General features: G+C 52.2%; 1 protein-coding gene across 12 annotated transcripts in view; it reads right to left on the bottom strand.

The window, feature by feature from the left end:
• Nucleotides 1-1,395: 1,395 nt before the first annotated feature.
• Ttc7b (tetratricopeptide repeat domain 7B) overlaps nt 1,396-20,293 on the bottom strand; it is a 224,393-nt gene continuing 205,495 nt past the window's right edge. For 6 of the 12 annotated variants that reach the window (XM_075947235.1, XM_075947233.1, XM_075947238.1 and 3 more), the window contains one exon: nt 1,396-2,380. In XM_075947235.1, the coding sequence (XP_075803350.1) occupies nt 2,159-2,380 (222 nt within the window). In that variant the 3' untranslated portion in view covers nt 1,396-2,158. The remainder of the gene's footprint in view (nt 2,381-20,293) is intronic. The other 6 variants (XM_075947231.1, XM_075947232.1, XM_075947227.1 and 3 more) reach the window with 1 other exon arrangement.

The raw sequence follows: 20,293 nt of genomic DNA, 5'->3' as shown, positions 1-20,293 counted from the left end.
CAGTGTTCTCTGCCTGGTACCCCACACTCCTGATAGCTGCCTGTGGACTCAAAGCTTAACCCAGAAGCAGGTTGGGGAGGGGCAACTGTCCCCATCTGGCAGACAACCCTGAGAGGGGGACTCGGGATCACCTGGGAGATGCGGAGCTGGTGGGAGTCTCCTAGGGCAAGTCCCTGCAGAGGGGGCCACAGCCTGGCTTTCTGGAAGCCCCAATGTCTGCATGGGATGTCTGCAGGATGTCCCTTTCCGGTTTCCATCCGGTAACAGTGATGTGTGGGTGGGAACAGCAGGAAATGAGTGACTAGTGGGGCAGAAAAACTGGCAAGAGCCGAGTGTTGGCTCCCCTGCCTCTGTGTGTGTGTGTTCAGGATGCATGGGTCTCTGAGGCCCCAGGCATCCTGTCAACTGCTGGGGATGCAGGGGAGGCCATCGTCAACCCATACAGAGACCCCTGCCTTGAACCTCCATCCTGGCCTTGAGAAGTGGTTGGGAGGGGCAACAATGAAGCTGGTTGAGCTCTAGAAAGCAGCGGATGTTGGGATGCTCCCCATCATGAGAAGGACATCAAAGAGAAGCGGCAGGCCACATGGCCGGCTCCTCTTAGGAGGTCCCTTTACTGCCCCAGGCCTTCAGCCAGTGTGTCACTTATTCCAGCCTTGTGTGGCTGTGCTGGGGGCTTTGGGGGCAGGGTGTCCTCTGGGCTCTGGCCTTTGCTTCAGCTGTTCTGGGGGGTGTCCCTTCTTCATGGACCCACCCAGCTTCCTCCAGCTTATGTTGCTTTATAAGAAATGCATCCCTGCCAACTTCCTCTGAGATGGCAGCGTGGCCCCTCACTATGCCTGTGACCTGGCTTGGTCATCGCCGTCTACCATGCCTACATTCGTCTGCTTTTCCTCAGGACGTGTCTAGGTCACGATCAGCATGGCTGGAATTAGGGTATCTCTCACACGGCCCAGGTCCCAAAGCCCCTCTCCACAGGGCAGACCTTGAAATCTGGCAAAGGCTCTCAGGCTCGCAACTCAATGCCCTTTTTGGCCACGTAGTTCCCCAAATGAGTGTCTTGACCTTTCTATGACTCCTTACCCATGAAGGAATGAGTGAGTGAGAGAGCACGCCTTAGCTGAGAAAGGCATGGCGGTCGGAGAACAGACGAGACAGCCCAGGGCCGCTGGGACCTGACACACAGACGGATGTAAATGAGGAGCTAGAGGCTGGGAAGGAAGGCGCAAGGAGTTCACCCAGCTCGAGCTGCTGTCTGCGGAGATGGGGGAGGACCTGCCCTGTGCCCAGGCAGACCGTCCAGAGCAGGCCCTGGAGTGGGAGCGTCTACACCCCACAGATGAGCCAACAGCTGTTCTCTGGTCTGCCAGCTTCGTGAGACACAAAAGCCAGGGGTCCATTTAAAAATCATTTTTTTATTAACATCATCTTCCTGTTTAGCCAAGTGTCTGTCATGTATAAGGAATGTCGGTAAATATTCCATTTGAAGCTTCTTTGTACATATTTCCATCGATAAATAAACTCTGAATTCACATAAAAAAGTTAAACTTAAATAACTCATATTTCCTTCTCTTGTAACAGCCATATATTGGTAAAATATAAATATTCTTAGACTCAGGCTTTGCTCTAGGAGAACAGTAGGAGAACAGTAATTCACCACATGGGACAACTGTGGACGACAGACCGAGAAGTCGTCAGCTGGTGTCCTGGCATGGACGAGTACTGAGGTGGGAACCAGAAAATTCACATTTGGTGTTGGGCCAAGGAAGGGGCAGGAGAGGTGGTGGAGGGGACAGAGGACAGGACAGTTGCTTTCATTACAGCACTGATAAAAATAATCCCTTCTGCCGCGGAATTTTAACCTGGAATATATTCTGCATTCGCTGATTAAGTCCATAATCATCTTACTTAAAACTCAGGTGACAACTAACTGAATATGGCACATAATCCATTTTGAATGACATCTGTAGATTCAGAAAATGATCATGGATCTGGCAAAAACAACAAGAATGAATGAATGCAAGAAGGGAGAGCAATGATTCAGGGTTGGCGTGGTTCCGCTGTGGTCAAACATCCATCCAGGGCCTCGATACTGCAGATCCGCCCACTGGGTGATGGAGCATCCTGGGCCTGTGTGGCAGGTGAGGTGGGTGGCCCTTCAGAGCACTCGAGGGATGACAGTGAAGGGTACAGCAGGGCTGCTGGCCTCCAGCTCCAAGGCCGTCAGGAAGCACTCGGTGGCTGCTGCGTCGTTGCCCTGAGCTTGGAGGACCTCTCCCAGCCCGTTCCAGACCTCATGGGCTGTCGAGTTCACCTGCACTGCGTCCCGGAGGATCTTCTCAGCTAGACTGTAGCGGCCCAGCTGGTGAAGGACCAGGGCCTGTGGAGACAGAGTTAGACACTCAAGGAGTGCCAGGTACCTACCTGACCTGGGCTCCAGAGTAAGGACCCTGGAGGTAGGAACGTTATCTCTTCTCTATACACACAGCAAGTTCTCACCTACTCCTGGGCTTAGGGGCAAGATTTAAGACATTGTTTGACCACATGAAACTGTGGAAACCCATTTACCTTTGACAACAAACATGGCAGTTTCATCCAGGTGCATGGTAGCAAATGTGAAGGTTTCAGTGAGACAGTGTCAACAAAGCAACCCTCCCCAACGGAAACCAAACCAAAATAACAACTACACCATCCCCAAATAAAAAAAAAAACTAAACAAAAGGCAATTTTATATTTATATGGTTCATCTGAAAGTGTATCAAGAATCAACCAATTAGAAAGTCTGGAGTGACCCAGTGTGACTGATGCGGTGTCCTAGCTGACACCGGCCGATATGGGAGGAGGTCTGTCAACCGTGGCATCACTAGTTACGACATTTACCGCCTTAATCAGGTGCCTTATGCTAATGTCCAGTGCTCAGCCAGGCTCAGCAGGCAGAGCGGCCTTTCAGCTTCCGTCAGAGCGTATGTGTTGGCTGCACTCTTAAGTCACTACCCTCTCCTTCCTGTGGAGACACACTGAGGCCATGGCAGCCTCTGCTCGAGTGTCACAAAGCCACTGCCATTTTTCCAGAAACTGCTCCTCTGTTCTTTTAGGAACGCCACTTTGTAGACTATGCTGACCGCGAATCCGTGCGGGTCTCCCTGCCTCTGCCTTCCAAAGGCATGTGCGGCTGGCTACTCTTGACCAGACTGTCAGTCTGCTATGCCGACAACCTCTAGTAAGATACATTTACTGAAAAACCCTCATGGTCTGTTTATTAACAGACACGGAGGGATGGATCTGGGTAGAGGATGAAGGGTGGGGGAGCCCAGAGTCATCAGCATCCCTCACAGTGGCCTTGGGTCATTTGGAGAGTCCCTCTTTAGAGTAAACATCTCCGAGGTGGCAAGTAGAGGCCATGACTCCTTTTACAGTTCTCGAGCCTGCTGTACATTTTCTGTGAGGGTCAGCTTTGCTGGTCTGGTGCTCCAGAGGTCAGTAGGTAACTCCCTCATCCCTTTCATCTCTGCAGTATATGGTCCTCCCTGTTGAGATCTGCATCTAAGATGAGTGCAGTGTGTGGTCCTCCCTGTTGAGATCTGCATCTAAGATGAGTGCAGTGTGTGGTCCTCCCTGTTGAGATCTGCATCTAAGATGAGTGCAGTGTGTGGTCCTCCCTGTTGAGATCTGCATCTAAGATGAGTGCAGTGAGTGGTCCTCCCTGCTGAGGTCTGCATTTCTAAGATGAGTGCAGTGAGTGGTCCTCCCTGCTGAGGTCTGCATCTAAGATGAGTGCAGTGAGTGGTCCTCCCTGTTGAGATCTGCATCTAAGATGAGTGCAGTGTGTGGTCCTCCCTGTTGAGATCTGCATCTAAGATGAGTGCAGTGTGTGGTCCTCCCTGTTGAGATCTGCATTTCTAAGATGAGTGCAGTGAGTGGTCCTCCCTGTTGAGATCTGCATCTAAGATGAGTGCAGTGAGTGGTCCTCCCTGTTGAGATCTGCATTTCTAAGATGAGTGCAGTGAGTGGTCCTCCCTGTTGAGATCTGCATCTAAGATGAGTGCAGTGAGTGGTCCTCCCTGTTGAGATCTGCATTTCTAAGATGAGTGCAGTGTGTGGTCCTCCCTGTTGAGATCTGCATCTAAGATGAGTGCAGTGTCTGGTCCTCCCAGTTGAGATCTGCATCTAAGATGAGTGCAGTGAGTGGTCCTCCCTGCTGAGGTCTGCATTTCTAAGATGAGTGCAGTGAGTGGTCCTCCCTGTTGAGGTCTGCATCTAAGATGAGTGCAGTGAGTGGTCCTCCCTGTTGAGGTCTGCATCTAAGATGAGTGCAGTGTGTGGTCCTCCCTGTTGAGATCTGCATCTAAGATGAGTGCAGTGAGTGGTCCTCCCTGTTGAGATCTGCATCTAAGGTGAGTGCAGTGAGTGGTCCTCCCTGTTGAGATCTGCATCTAAGATGAGTGCAGTGTGTGGTCATCCCTGTTGAGATCTGCATCTAAGATGGGTGCAGTGAGTGGTCCTCCCTGTTGAGATCTGCATCTAAGATGAGTGCAGTGTGTGGTCCTCCCTGTTGAGATCTGCATCTAAGATGAGTGCAGTGTGTGGTCCTCCCTGTTGAGATCTGCATCTAAGATGGGTGCAGTGAGTGGTCCTCCCTGTTGAGATCTGCATCTAAGATGAGTGCAGTGTGTGGTCCTCCCTGTTGAGATCTGCATCTAAGATGAGTGCAGTGTCTGGTCCTCCCTGTTGAGATCTGCATCTAAGATGAGTGCAGTGAGTGGTCCTCCCTGTTGAGGTCTGCATCTAAGATGAGTGCAGTGAGTGGTCCTCCCTGTTGAGATCTGCATTTCTAAAATGAGTGCAGTGAGTGGTCCTCCCTGTTGAGATCTGCATTTCTAAGATGAGTGCAGTGAGTGGTCCTCCCTGTTGAGGTCTGCATCTAAGATGAGTGCAGTGAGTGGTCCTCCCTGTTGAGATCTGCATCTAAGATGAGTGCAGTGAGTGGTCCTCCCTGTTGAGATCTGCATCTAAGGTGAGTGCAGTGAGTGGTCCTCCCTGTTGAGATCTGCATCTAAGATGAGTGCAGTGTGTGGTCCTCCCTGTTGAGATCTGCATCTAAGATGGGTGCAGTGAGTGGTCCTCCCTGTTGAGATCTGCATCTAAGATGAGTGCAGTGTGTGGTCCTCCCTGTTGAGATCTGCATCTAAGATGAGTGCAGTGTCTGGTCCTCCCTGTTGAGATCTGCATCTAAGATGGGTGCAGTGAGTGGTCCTCCCTGTTGAGATCTGCATCTAAGATGAGTGCAGTGTGTGGTCCTCCCTGTTGAGATCTGCATCTAAGATGAGTGCAGTGAGTGGTCCTCCCTGTTGAGGTCTGCATCTAAGATGAGTGCAGTGAGTGGTCCTCCCTGCTGAGATCTGCATCTAAGATGAGTGCAGTGAGTGGTCCTCCCTGTTGAGATCTGCATCTAAGATGAGTGCAGTGAGTGGTCCTCCCTGCTGAGATCTGCATCTAAGATGAGTGCAGTGAGTGGTCCTCCCTGTTGAGATCTGCATCTAAGATGAGTGCAGTGAGTGGTCCTCCCTGCTGAGGTCTGCATCTAAGATGAGTGCAGTGAGTGGTCCTCCCTGTTGAGATCTGCATCTAAGATGAGTGCAGTGAGTGGTCCTCCCTGTTGAGATCTGCATCTAAGATGAGTGCAGTGAGTGGTCCTCCCTGCTGAGGTCTGCATCTAAGATGAGTGCAGTGAGTGGTCCTCCCTGTTGAGATCTGCATCTAAGATGAGTGCAGTGAGTGGTCCTCCCTGTTGAGATCTGCATCTAAGATGAGTGCAGTGAGTGGTCCTCCCTGCTGAGGTCTGCATCTAAGATGAGTGCAGTGAGTGGTCCTCCCTGTTGAGATCTGCATCTAAGATGAGTGCAGTGAGTGGTCCTCCCTGTTGAGATCTGCATCTAAGATGAGTGCAGTGAGTGGTCCTCCCTGTTGAGATCTGCATCTAAGATGAGTGCAGTGAGTGGTCCTCCCTGCTGAGATCTGCATCTAAGATGAGTGCAGTGAGTGGTCCTCCCTGTTGAGATCTGCATCTAAGATGAGTGCAGTGAGTGGTCCTCCCTGCTGAGGTCTGAATTTCTTTAGTAACCCGAGGAGAGCCGGATTCCCCGCATTCTTTAGGACCCTTTAGAAGACTGTGCTGTCATCTTCTTTAAACCAAGGCTCTCCTCCCCTCCCACATTTACGTATTATTACTTTTGTGCATATTGTGTCCAGGAGCCCGCAGAGGCCAGAAGGCACAGCACCCTGGAACTAAGTTACAGTTGTTTGCAAGACACAGTTTGGATGCTGGAAACCGAAACTAGGTCCTCTGCAAAAGCAGTAAGTATTCTGAACTGCGGAGTCATGCCCAGCCCCGAAGTTCCTAGCATTTAAATTAAATTCATGAGTAGCTGTAAATCTGGAGAGGGTTAACCCTCCAGAGGACTAACTCTTCACAGCGTACCATGACTTGTCCAGTCTTAAGGAGTTTACTCTGCCTTGGCAGACAGATCTGGATTTCTGCTGCTATGCAAGACACAAAGCGGCTAATCCTGCCTGCCATTCACGCTGTGGGGCACTGGCTCTGCCTTACAGCAGACAGGAGCAGGACGCAGGGGCCATCCACTATGTTCCACTGAGCCACACGGCTACCTTCTAGATTGGCATCATGCTGTTGGAATTTCCACAACTATGAGTCATATTTTAATTGGTAGGTTTGCAGGCTTTCCTCTCTACCCTTTGCTTTTAAATATTTCCTGACCACCTTGCCTAGAACTGTTCAGACAAACGTGGCAATCCTTTGGTTAGTCCCTTTGGGAGTCATCTGTACTTACACTGAGTTTCCACGTATGCACGGAGAAGCTCACAGCTTTATGATGATGATCTTCCTGCCTGAGAACACGGCATGACCTGACATCACTCAAATCTAACCCCAGCTCACCCAGTAAGTCTTGCTCTTTCTATATACAGCACATGCTCCCCCAAAGTGGGCCTAGCTTTCTCTCCCACCAGGCAAGAGCAATGGGCCAAGTCTGAGGAGCGTAAGTAGCAGACAGCGGCAGTTGTGGCCCGAGCCCCTCAGGTAATGGCACCCTGAGTACAGGAGCGGGCGGTGCTCACTCTCAGAGCACCATGGAATAAGTGCCTGCAGCAGGTGGTACCTAGCCCCAGCGGGTAGCTTCAGCTGCCTCTTCCCTAGGACATGTGCTCTGCGGATGCCTAGACAGCTGCACTGACTTCTGAGTCTCCCGCTGGGACAAGCTGGTGGTCAGTGGGATGATAGCCCAGAAACCTTGTGGAGGTCCTCCACGGGGGCTCCAGAGGGAGAATCCTAGCTCTGAGGTGAGGGGAGCAGGGTTCAGGGTGTCTTGGTGGGTGAGAAGGAAGAGGGAGCAGAAGAGGAAAAAGAAATGGAGGAGGAGGAGCAAGGCGGACTGGTGGCGTTGGCAGTGGCAGTGAGGCCATCACAGAGACCTGGTCCCAGTGCACATGGATTTCTTCTCAGCCTCTCTAGGCCTCTTAGAGAGAAGGGAACTGGGTAGAATAGGAAGATATTCAGCCGTGGGACTGGCCTTCCTGAAGGGATGAGTATGATAACTAAGTACAGATAGCGAATGCTTGCCCAGTGTCTGCGGCAGGTCCAGCCCTGTCCTGTGTGCACTGGATTCCGTAGGGGACATCACAGCTATCTCGGGAGGCATGCTAAGCCCAGCATGTACCAGGCTGAGAGATACTTTCACTGTCTAAAGGGCAGTGAGCTCCAGCTGCGTCACTGTATCCAGTGGCTCCAGCTTTTCAGGTGAGCAAAAATGGCTCCCCCAGAGTAGCGTGCCACTGGGGTGCATATGGACCACTGCAGAATCCCTTCTCCTAGCTCCTGGGTTTGTTCACACCCGTCTGTGTGAGGATGGATGGTGGGGGCGATGGCAGGTGGTGGGACAACAACAGCACCCACTGTCTGACGCCGCTCCCCACCCAGACCTCCTCTAGAAGAAACATGACAACCCGACATCATCGCTTGCCAACCCCAGGGGCCAGAAAGCCACACATCAAGGCTAAAGAGCTCCTGTCTGCTCCTTCTAGAAGGTGCTATCAGTCTAGCTCTCCCTTGAATCTTCCAGGTAGCCAACAGGAGACAGATGCAAACAGGGTCTGTAAGGGGGCAGCAAGCAGCAGTGTGGAGGGGCCACAAAAGGGGTCCATTTCGTCTCTCAAGATGCATCCCGGTATGCCATGATTCTGAACACACTTGAGAAAAGGGGACTGGGTGGCTTTCCTGGTGAGGAGACACACTGCATGCCTCTGGCAAGTGCCAAGGGAAAGGCCACCTTGGAAGGCACAAAGGCATTCCTGCTTACTTTTCTGCAGTGGGAACAAGATGCCTGTTCTGTGCTTTGGGTCCAGAGGCCCTGTGGCTTTCAGAGGTGACCCAAGGTTGAAGCCGTGGCTATGGCAGGGACTCTGTGGGTTCTCTGATAGCACACTCCAGTGTATGCAGGCTACATGAAGTAGCCACACTGTTTTCTTTGCTTCTCTGGTCACAGGTTGATGACCGCATTGGTCCTCAGCATGCTACGATTGGGAAACAGCTCCTATTCAAAGGACAGGATTCTCTGGCTGTGGCCTGTGGCTTGGGAACATGCTGCTCATATATTCATGGCCCAGGAGGACTCCTTGCCTTCTATTGCTTGGGCTTGCTGGGGTGTCCTGTTAGCCAAAAAGTGGGCCAGTGTGGGAACCTGGAGGACTGTTCTCGCAATGGCCGCTGGTTTCACTCTGCTGAAGCAGCCCCAGCTCTAGGCTAGGGCTTCTGCTTTGCTGCAGCAGCTACTGATCACAGTGCAGCCTGCTATGAGGGCTCCAGGGCACAGAGCAGAGGACATTACGCTGCTCAGGTAACCTTGGAACAAGCAATGTGTTCTCTGGAATTGATTCCTAAAGTTGGAGGCTTATGGGGGCTGCAGTGTGGACTTGTCATGCCAAGCCCATCTGGAAACGCAGTCACACTGTAGGAACCACCACAGCATGCTCTCGATAAGCAAAGGATTGGCCAGAAGTAGCTGCGAATTGGACGTGTGACCCAGACCCCTGAGAGGCCTTCTTTCCCTGCCCTGGCCTTGAAGAGCGATTCTAACCAGAACATCAACACCGCTGCCAGGCCCACAGCCCTGCCTGTTCTCTCCAAAGACCAGAAGCCTCAATCTGGAGCTTTGCATTTAACTCTTCTCCCTGTCTTTCCATGGTTCTCAGAGCTAGGCTGCCAGCGGACACATTGCTGAGCCCCTTACTTCCCCTACCTCAGTCAGTCCAGCCCTTCCTGCTGGAACTCCAGTGCTGTCTAAGTTCTGGGTCCCCATTCCCTGAGGAGCCCAGGAGCCACTGCCCCTCACAGGTAGGTCAGGAGCACGGGTTCTCAGCCCTCCAAGAAGCAAGATGAACGGAAGCTGATGACATGACCCTCAAACTCAGTTCCCTCAGTATCAAAGCGAACACAACCCATGGGGTGATGGTCCGGATGTTCCAGGACACCAACCTGTGGTGCAGGCCTGTCTTAAATAGTGAAAATGTCTAATGACACCAGCCCCTTCCAGTGCTCCACCTCCATCATCCCGAACAGGGTGTATATTAGTACAGGTCTGTGCGCTCAGCAGGGCACCTGCCCTGGCCTTGTGAGCTGCGCCTGGAACTGTGATGCACGTGTGTGCCCTCACCATTGGGTCCCCTCATTTTTGCCGAGCTGCCTACTGGTCCCTTTTATCAGACACAAATGCAGACAGCTTCCCAAGCTTGTAATTATTCTAATCAGGTGTTTTATACAAATAAGATCTTGGTGATGCACCAAATTAGAAATAAAAGATTAAATTAAACCTGTTATTTCAAATGTGATAAAATGGACTTGGCTAGTTTGAGGGCAATTAGCATCCGCCTTTTTGTGGTGATAATTACTGCCCTAGACTCAACACCTTGCCACATGCCTAGGGAGTACACAGGAGCTCTGGGAAGGCTGCAGTTCATGGAGTCAGGAGCCTACAAGGCCAAAGGTCCTTTAGGGATCATGGGCATCTCCACGGTACTCTACCCAAGAGCAAGGGCAGCCATTTGCTGAGCTCAAGGCATACTGCAATCTCTTGCCTGTCCCAGGGGTACAGGCATGGGGAGAGAAACCATGAAAGCATCCTTCTCAAAGAGCCATTGCTAAGAATTCATGTGCTCAGCTGTAGAGGGGGCCAGGTGTCCTGTCTCCAGCTGGCTGTACTTTTCCCAGGCAGTGTCTGGGGAATGAGTATTGGGCGCTCTCCAGGCAGGGCATGGATGACTCGCGCTCCGCCTCCCTCCCCACATTGTCTCCAGGTAGCCCATCTGTTACTCACTGGACTTTTAATAGCGCTGTTCCCACTTCTAGGTCAGAAATGCCATCACTGCAACCCTGCAGGAGGCAGGGTTAGGGCAAGTGGCTCAAGGCAGTGATGTTTGTTGGCTCCTCAAAAACCGCAAGAGGACAAACACCCAGGGCCAGCAGCTTGAGTGAGGTTTTAGTGTGTAAGGAGTTGATGGTAACTTCAAGAGTGTGCTTAACTGTCCTGAGAGATTTTATATGGTTGCAGAGAATCCCCATCCAGCCCCGCTTTCTCACTGGGCTTTCCTGTGGGTGACGACAGGGCAGGGACTACGTGAGCTCCATCATCTCTGCATCTCCTCGTAGGTGAGAAGGAATCAAGACAGAAAGGGTAAATAATCAAGCCCTGAAAAGTCTTGGATTCAAGAACATGTTTAACTGAGTACTGACCAGTGTGCTGCCCTGGCTCTTCTTGCTGGCCTGGGAAAAGGTGAAGGATTTGTCTTTTTTGTACACATGCACTGGTACAGTTGTGTGGTCAGCTGAAGCAATGTGAGACTTTGCTTCAGAGAGCTGGGGCTCAAACAGAGGCTTTATGTGACAAGTAAATAGGCCGAGTCTGCCTTCATGGCAGTTTGGAGGAGGACCAGCACACATCCCTGATCAGAAAGAAGAGAATAAGCTGGGCCCATTTCGAATCAGAGAATGACAGTGACCTAGAGCAGCTCAGAAGCCACAGGGAACAATGGTTTTGACATGATGGCTGGATAACGGCACTGGAACACAGAGCCTCGGGCTTCCCTGGGCCTCACCACAGCCTCCCTTCTCCTCTGAAGCATTACAAGATCCATCTGTTCTAGGCATGAGCACTTTGTGATGCAGCTCAGGGGACAGGATCAGCCCACACTGCTTCCCACTGGCTCCTGCAGAAGGCACTGAACAGCAGCTGTAGGTGGCAGTGGGGGCTGCTCTGGTTCTATCTGATCCCAAGAGCCATGGGTGAGGGCTGGTTTACACTGGGCTGTCTTCTGTTTCCTTTGTCTGCTCTGAGCGGAGGACAGGCAAGTGCATGTGTCCAGGACAATCATGTCAGTCTGGAAGGCTGGTTCTATGCTAGGTGTCCTCAGTCCGGTCACCTGCCTGCATTACTCTGCCCATGCCCGCCAGAGCGCACTGCAGGAGGGGTTTATACACTGCCACTTGGCTCCCTGGAGAAGGAGCACGGAGGTCAGAATAGAGCAGGGCCGGTTTTCTAGCTTGAGTCAATTTAAACAGTTTTGATCCAGCCTACCTAAAGGTCTTCCTGACAAACTTGTGCCCACTTAAGATGCAGAGACAGCCAGTACCCCAATTTGTTTGCATGCAACCCTCTCCCTAGCAACACATGGCTTCTGCTACCACCCCTGGGTGTCCTCCAGGCACTTCAGTGAGGACAGAGCATTCATGAGGCTGCCCAGCCTCCAGAACCGCAAGGGCAACTCAACTTCTGCTCTGGGGACCTGGGCTGAAGGGCAGTGGAGGGGAGGCTGCAGGGACAAGAGACAGGAGGGAAATGCCAGCTGCCAGCTGCCAGAGCCCTTGTCGCACTGCAGGGAGGGACTTCTGCCAAAGGTCAGCATGGGTTGAGGAAAGAGCTCTGTAGCTACTGAGTGAGGCTAAGCTTGGTGCTATGTGGCCTTTCTCCATCGGTGATGGACAGGACTAGGGTGACATTAAAGGTAACCTCTAATCCCCATGGCCTCTGCTCTTCACCCTCCCCCACCAGCCCTGCTTGAATGCCAGCTGCCCCCCCCCTTTCTCTTGTTCTCTTCCAAGCTAACTATAACAAATAGTCTAACTTGTAAGCAGCCCCTAGACCTGGTTACAGTGTGTAAGGAAGGGAACTACTTCTGCCTTGGGGCAGGGGATGAGGGGTGTGGGGGTGTGCAGAGGTCTTGGCGCTTAGTATAAACCTTTGAAGTTCTTCTTACCCACAGCGCTGCAAACACCATGAGGAAGGGCCTGGTGCCTCTCCTGAAGGATCCCCACTGCCTTACATGGGTGGAGGCCTCTGCTCACCAGTGATATCTGAGGGCAGGAGGTTGCTCTCCCATGGGGCTCCTTTTCCAGGTCAAAAGCTTTACTTGAAGAAATGTGCCTTCTGGAGACTAGGTCTTCCAGCATCAAACTAACTCAGAAGCAAACAATCCTCTTACCTTTGTCAGCCTGGGGCCAACCAGCTACAGAAACAGCTCTTCTCAGCTGCCGGGCTCAGGGTTTCTGCTCGCCTCAGCAGGCAGCCTCCTATCCTCACGTTTTCCAGTGACTGGGAGCTCTCTATTTCCCCACTATTCTCTAGCCCTCTCTATCTCCCCCAACCCCACCCCCTGTAGCCCTGGCACTAATGGATCTCTCCTGAGAGTTTCTATCCAACCCCCAAGCTCTGGTGTTCTCTGAGTCCCCTGAAGTCACGTGGATAAGTCCCCTTCTGTTTCTACCTGGCAGCCCTTAAGGACCTGAAGGGAATCTTCTGGAATAGCTTCTCCCCTCCCTCCCTCCCTCCCTCCCTCCCTCCCTCCCCTCTGGGCTTTCCAGGCTTGGTAAACGCCACCCTCTCCCCATATGGCTGCATTCTGCATCATGGGGTCCTCAAAGGACGCGGCCTCACTGTTGCTTCAGAGGGAGTCACCATAAGGCCTCAGGAAAACATGAAGATAGCGTTTCCTTTTTAAATAACTAGCAGAATCTTTTAAAGCAGCCTTCCTTCAGAATCGTCTGGAATACCCTAGCGTGTATTCTGCAGTTAGAGATGGGGGAGTGATGGGCTCCCAGGCAGCTGACATGGACAGTGGGGGCACCAGAAGTCTGGTGTAAGCCCAAGGGCCTCTTCAGCACAGGCCTCCAATTTCCTCTGGTCTAATTTCTTTGAAAGGGGGTGCTCAGCACTAGTGGTAATATAGCTATAGGTGGTGGTGGCCGTTAGAGAACTGGGGATCACTGGGACAGTTTGGGGAGGGGTCACAGTCAACTGGCTAGCCACTTCCAAGGCCTGAGGTGCCCCAAAGCCTGCCCCTCCCACAGAAGATATACGGGATGCAAATGGGGGGTGGAGAGTGGGGCACGGGAGCAACCCAGGGGCCAGCAACCTTATTTTATGGGTGCGGTAGGATGGTGGAGGCCAGGCTGTCTTCAGGATTGCTGGGGGTGAGTCGTCTGAGATTCCCGTACAGATGATGCACTAGTTGCTTATCATCTATGTACTTTTTTTTTTAAAGAGAAAAGCAGAAAAAGGAGATTTATTCAATGTGGTCTCATTGAGAAAAGGAATAAAGAGATCTAATAATCCTCCACTCCCAGCCCTGGTCCATCTTCAGGTTCTGAGGGAAGGTCACTTCCACATTATGCACTGCATCCACTGCCATGGAAACACTGTTGCTAGCAGCTATACTGAACTACTTACAGTGACAAGAAAAAGTCGGTATGTATGTTGAACAGATGCATTCCCCCCAACAGCTTTACTCCACGGTTGGATGAGTCTGTGGATATAGAACCCATGAAGGTGGAGCCAGTTGCCTTATGCTGGGAGCAGAGAAGTGAGCTGTGGGACGGACATTCTGGTATCTGTGTCCCCAGGGGGCGCTGCCTACTCTGCTACAATCACAACTTCTAGATCTTTCCTTCTATCCATAAACATGAATGGAGCACTGTGGGTATCTCAGCACCAGTGTGCCTGCACCATGTGGCTTGCTAGAGACTCAGGGGCAAGGACTGTCACAGGGGCCATACTTCCTGTGACTGGACACAGACATGGGCTTGTGGCTCTTGCCCTGGGCTGGTATCCTGAGCAGAGCAGAGTTCCCTTAAGCATGCCTGAGGGAAGGAAGCTACAGGACAGCACCCCAGGAGACAAGATACAACTCTCTTACCCACTTGCTAAATGGATGAGAAAGCTGAAACTTTGGGTCCAGAACCACATAACTGTTGGGGGGGATGCTGGCACCCCAATGTTGTTCTGAGTCAGAAGACCCCATATGTGCCCAATTCCTTCTGGTGGACACATCAAATCAAGGCTCTCGAGAGGATGAGGTAATTTCATTACCAGCCAAAGCCCAATCAGAAGGCAATGAGGCAGGGGAGCAGGGAGTCATTGTTAGAACGATGTCATAAGCAGGCACTTTGCCTGGAAGCACTGCTCTGGCCCCAGACACCTTGACTTGCTCCTCGGATTAATGTACAATGATTTTGCTCATCGAGGAAGAGGGAGACATCTTTTAGAGTGGAAAACACTGTATGTCTCTGCTCTCGCTGGGGTCCTGCTGCCTTGGAAAAATCATACCCAGGCAGTCTGAGTGCTGTCTCCTGGCCTGAGACAGGGAACACTCGGTGGCTCTGGCTTCTGAGCACCTGGTGCTTGGTGTTGCTGCAGGCAGGGACCCTGGGAGCCAGGCCAGGGGCTGTTGGGAATCCCAGCACCAGGGCAGTTCCTGCCGGCAGCAGTCTGAGACATGATGTGCACAAACTCAACCACAGCAGAGAAGCTCCGCATCAGCGCCTCTGCAGCGCTGCCTGGCATCTGACCCAATTGAGGACTCATCAGGCCAGACGATCTTAATCAGCAAAGGACAGCAGTGAGCAGAGAGCCAGGGCCACTGATGGGCAGTGAAGGAAGTGACAAGGAAGCCTTGGGTCCTTAGCAAGATGTGGGGACAGGCATCTGTCTCACTCTAAAATTGGAGGCAGTTCCTGGTAATGGTCCAAGCTGAGTTTCTAGCTTCCCCTCCCCCAACTGCTTTGCTGCAAAGGGATGAGCTCATAGGCTGGACCTGATTTGCTCTTGGGAGAGAAGTGCTTTGGTCCAGATGCTGTGGCGACTGCCATTCCCCAGTCAGTGCGTTCTATTCTGTGGGTGCTACCTGGCTGCCCTTACTGGTACTTTTCCACTGGCAATGGGCAGGAGACTCATGTTGACTTATTTATACATCTCCCTGGTTGACTTATTTATTTATTTATTTATTTTTATCTACCTTTGCCAACAACAAGCCAGGCAGAAAACAACAAGGCAGGACAGCCCTGAAGTCAAGCGCTTCCCCATGGCCCAAGTTATCCACACAGTGGAAAGTGTGGTGCTAATTACCTCCCAAGAGGGGCCTACCTGGACCACAGGAGGCTTCTGTCCCTGCCTGTTTGGGAAGATGGTGTGCCAACCCAGGCGGTGTGCAAAGGCATGGCTGTCTGGGACCATGGTTTCCACAGTTGGTTTGAGCAGGTGCACATAAGATGCCCAGCTCCTCTGGCAGAGGGGACATGCACAGGTGGCACATCCTCAGGGCCTTGGCTAGGGAGGGCAGGGGCTTCCAATTATGGGTCTGTCATGGTCACAACAATTTACACGCAATCAACCAAAAGAGAAGTTGTCAGGAGGGTTTCGTAGAGTCACAGGGCCTGTGGAGTGGGAGTCCGAGAGACCCTGGCCCCTACTATGGTGGCCTAAGCCTGGAATCCCTTCCCAGTAGTCTGGCAGATTTTTGGTGTAGGCCTCTTCTTCATCACATGACCATCAACCAGATAAGAAGCTTCAGGGAAGAAGGACTTATTTTGGCTCAGGGTTTGAGGGTATAGACTGTGTCAGGGAAGGCATGGCAGCAGGCAGGGGCTCTTGGCTGTGGAGGCAGACGTGTGAGGCCGCTTGCTTACATCTTGATAGACTAGCAAAGAGAGGGACTGAGACATTGCTCCTAAGCCTGGTTCCCAGTGACCCATATCCATGAGTGAGGCCCTACTCCATCCCTAAGGTCTCACCTATCCTCCCACACCCCCAATAGTGCCATCAATTGAGAACCAAGCATTCAAACAAATGAGCCTATGGTAGTATAATATATCCAAACCGTATTGCCAAGCTGCTCTCAGAGGCGGGGCAGGAGCCGTGCCTTTTGCTCTCTGTACGCAGTATGACCATCTTCCAAACACCGTGAGCAAAAGCCCGGCTCCAGCAAACTTAGTGAGATGCCTGGGCAGAAGGTAGGACTGGCAGCAGCCCAGTGGGTGGGGCATTCCCCCTCCAACCTACTGTGTATTCTTCTACTGACTGCCAACCTAGACTGAGCCTTATTTCTCTAAGAGTCTCACTTTTTCAGTCTAGAAGACAAAGAGCAGAGGATATGACTGGTTAGGCCTCTTATTTAAAATGCATATTTTGGGAGTACCTTTATATACTCAACGTGTATGCTGTCCCAGGACTTGAGAAGTAGTGGCTGATGTGGCCAGGAAGGCTTCACAAGGAAGAGGCTGGGCAAGAGAAAGGGGCTGAGTGCTGATCTTTAGCTACGAACCTGAGAGCCCCAGGAAAACCTGGGGCTGAGCTCTCCACACATGGCCAGGGGCCAGGGGCCAGTTCCACACATGGCCAGGGGCCAGGGGCCAGTTCCACACATGGCCAGGGGCCAGGGGCCAGTTCCACACATGGCCAGGGGCCAGGGGCCAGTTCCACACATGGCCAGAGGCCAGGGGACAGTTCCACTCCCCTTCTGCACACAGAGCGGCTACAGGTGAGGATGGCTAAGTGTAGCCCCAAGGGCTCCTGGGCTTTCTGACTCTCAGGAATAGGAGGATGAAAAGGCCTGGGCTCACTGAGTGCCAGAATGTTCCAGGATTTACAGGAAACTTGGAAAGCTCAAAGTCAAGTATGAAGCAGAAGGCACTAGCTGCTGGACTAGGAACCACAGGCTCTTGGAGTCAGAGGCCATGTTTGCTCACCCTTCCACCTGTGGGATTCACAGGGTCCAGAAAATGCATGCTGTTAATGAGAAGCCATTCCAGCCCCAGAACATTTCTGGTATGATATATAGACACTCCATAGGTGACTATGGGATGGGTACCATGTGCTTGACCTGTCCATCACCTCTCTTGTCCAGCTTCTGTGCCAACTGTACTCTGGGTCCTGTGCAGCATGCTGTGGGGGTGGGGATGATGACAGTCCCTTCATTCAGGAAAGTCAGCGTCCAACCCTGAAGGTTGCACGGAGACATCTCTGGGCCCCATCTGGACTTCAAATGGAGGGCGCCAGCACAACAGGGCTGCCCAGACGACACAAAGCCTCAGCATCCCTGCAGCCTTTTCAATAGACAGGGAACCAGAGAGGAGAGCCTCCAGGTGCTGGCTCCATGGGATCATTTGACTCACTGGGATACAAACACGGGATGATTTACTACCTGCCAGGGTGGATGTGGTCACTTTGGCCAGTACCTTCCCCATCCCCACCAGGGTCTGGCAGGAATAATTTTTCCATTTTTAAACAGGAACAAACAGAAATGATAAGACATTTTCCAATGGAGGGGGGAGTCTGAAAATGATTAGCCTTGGAAAAATTGTCCCCAAAATAACAAGACAACTCATAATCCTTTATCTGGATGGGAAAGAGGGATGGCCCTCACTGGCCAGCGCTAGGCTCCACTCCGCCGCTCCCCACCGCGGGCTGGCACTGCTGGTACACCACTGCAGGGAGAGCCGCAGTTCACCAAGGAAAGGAGAAATAGACTGTTTGTTTGGAAGCAGACTTTCCTTGTTTGTTTGAATAAACGTCATTTCTAGTGCTCCCAACTCAGGCCCAGGGTGGAGGAAGAGAGTGACCAGGCTGGGAACCTGGTGAGGACCTGGGGGACCATAGGGCTGTGTAGAGAGGGTTTCCACAGCAGAGCTCCTGGAGAGAACAGAGAGCAGCAGGTATTTGCTTCCCCCACACACTGAGCTCTTCTCATTCCCCACTGCGATGCAGAATAAATCAGCATCAAGATCAGAGGCATCTCCTCAAGAGTTCCCAGGCAGTGCTGAGAGCTGGCGTGGGAGGTGCTGCTCACCTGCTGGCAAGGGACCGTGCTCATTTGTATGTGGTCCCCGCTTATGGAATGGGCCCTGGCCAACACCGAGCGTGCCCTACTTCTCAGAAGCTCAAAATGGGTCCCCGGGAGCTTGAACAATGACTTGGAGGGAGACTGGAAAATTAGAATAAATCAATGCATCCACTATCACTCCCATGGCTGTCCTGCTCACTGTGCCACGAACAGCCTAGAGATTCAGGAAAGGTAACGGCTCTTTTGTGCTCTAACCTGGATGGTCATACCCAGAGGTGACCTGCCATGGACACTGGTTTATCCAGGCCAACTGCTCTATAACCCTGTGCCAAGCAACTCTTGCTCTCTGACTGGACACGTTGCTAAAAGCAAGCCCCCTCTTTCCTAAAGAGCACGGAAATGACAAGTCTACATGGAGACCTCATGCCTGTCCCCTCTGCGATCTGGGGGGATCTCTTCCTCTCCATGTGACTTTCACTGCTGCCATGTCTGGGAGAAGGGCAGGAACTGGGGTGAGGCACTTGTGCTGGGCCAGGACCATGTCTATCCCTGAGGGCAGACAAGAGGCTGGCATGACTGCCTCTGTACGGCAAGTCCTGATCGCACACATCTCCAGGATGTCAGTGCTAGATTCTAGATGCTGTTTCTTCTGCTCCAAACTGTGCTCCCAGCCGCCAGTCTTTCTGGCCCGGGTCCAGGTATTTGTGCAGTTCCTCCCTTGGCTTCCTGAAGCCACCTCTACTCAGAGGACAGGTGTGCTGTCTGCTCTGCACCACGCATCTCCTGCACATGCTCCTGAGCTGGAGCCCTGCATGTCGTTCTCTACCACAGTCACTGCTTCCCTCCTTCAGAACAATCCCCATCTGGCTCATGAGTGCAAGCGCTGTGCCGGCTAAAATGGCTCTCAAAGAAAAAGCCCAGAATGGTGGCACTTGCCACTTTCCACCGTTTAAGTACTCCCACCAAGACGGACTTCATGCCACCCACGTGAGCTTGCTGCAGTGGCCTGGAGTTAGAGGAGAAGGCTTTGTTTGTTGGGCCCCGTATGTACAGTCGGAGCCTCTTCATTGGCAGCACTGGGTAAGCGGGACCAGTCCCTTCCAAATGCAGTTGAAACTGCTGGTGTTTCTCCAGGTGACACTAGAGCCATCAGATGCCAACATTAGTTTCCAAGCCATGCTGTCCTCTTGAGGGTTGAGAGGAGCAACACAAAAACCCAATTTTCTTCAGCACCGAGAATATAGAGGGGCACCGGATGCAGTTTGTCTAACATGCAGCAGCTCCTGTAGGGGGCCCCAGGCTCTATGGTTATCTCCCCAGGAATGTATCACCCTGGAAACATGGCTGGCTTGCTCTTCTATTCAGCTTCCAGCTGGTTGCCAGCAACATGACCTTCTGAGCCTGACTTCCCCATAGCTATTTCTTAGCAGAGGGCTGTGTCCCTGCTATGCTTGCTCGTGGGCAGCAGGCATCTGAGTGAGGGAACCGTGATTGGAGGGGGTTGCTCCCAGCAGGAAGCTGGTGACTGTAGCTGGCTCTTCAATCAAAGGAAGAAGTGTATTTGCCACCTTTGTATACGACACAATCGGCAGGTAAAGAATTTAACAGCTTGTGGGAGTTCTAATTAGAGAGCCAATTATAACTCGATTGACCCGCCTTGCTTTGAAAGGCCGGGAAACATGCATGTTGCCCTTAGGAAGGAGCCAATTTTGCTTCTAGTTTGTTCTGGGAGGTCTCTGCAGGGACCTTTCGCTTGAGCTTTGGTTTCAGCCCTATGTACCTGTCTAGATCTGGCAGCCTAGTGCAGAGGATGAGAGAGAACCTGCAGGGTCCTGGGATCCTGCAGGGAGGGGCCGAGTTTCTTATGAAGAAAGACACCGCATCCCTGGCTCCCCTCTGCTAGGCCAGCAGCTTCTGCTGCATTTAGAAGGACACTGGCCAGAATTTCAATTATGGATCTTACCAAGAGCCAATTCTTAGCCAGACACTATGCACGTGCGCGCGCGTGCGCGCGCGCACACACACACACACACACACACACACACACACACACACACACACACGCATGTGAGCATGTGTGCACCATGCCCCGAGATTTCCCGCAGAAAAATCACTG

The sequence above is a fragment of the Microtus pennsylvanicus genome, chromosome 14 (genome assembly GCF_037038515.1).
Source record: "Microtus pennsylvanicus isolate mMicPen1 chromosome 14, mMicPen1.hap1, whole genome shotgun sequence".
In the NCBI taxonomy this organism is placed as follows: Eukaryota; Metazoa; Chordata; class Mammalia; order Rodentia; family Cricetidae; genus Microtus; species Microtus pennsylvanicus.
The sequence above is the reverse complement of the archived record's forward strand: the minus strand, read 5'-3'. Positions and strand labels throughout refer to the sequence as shown.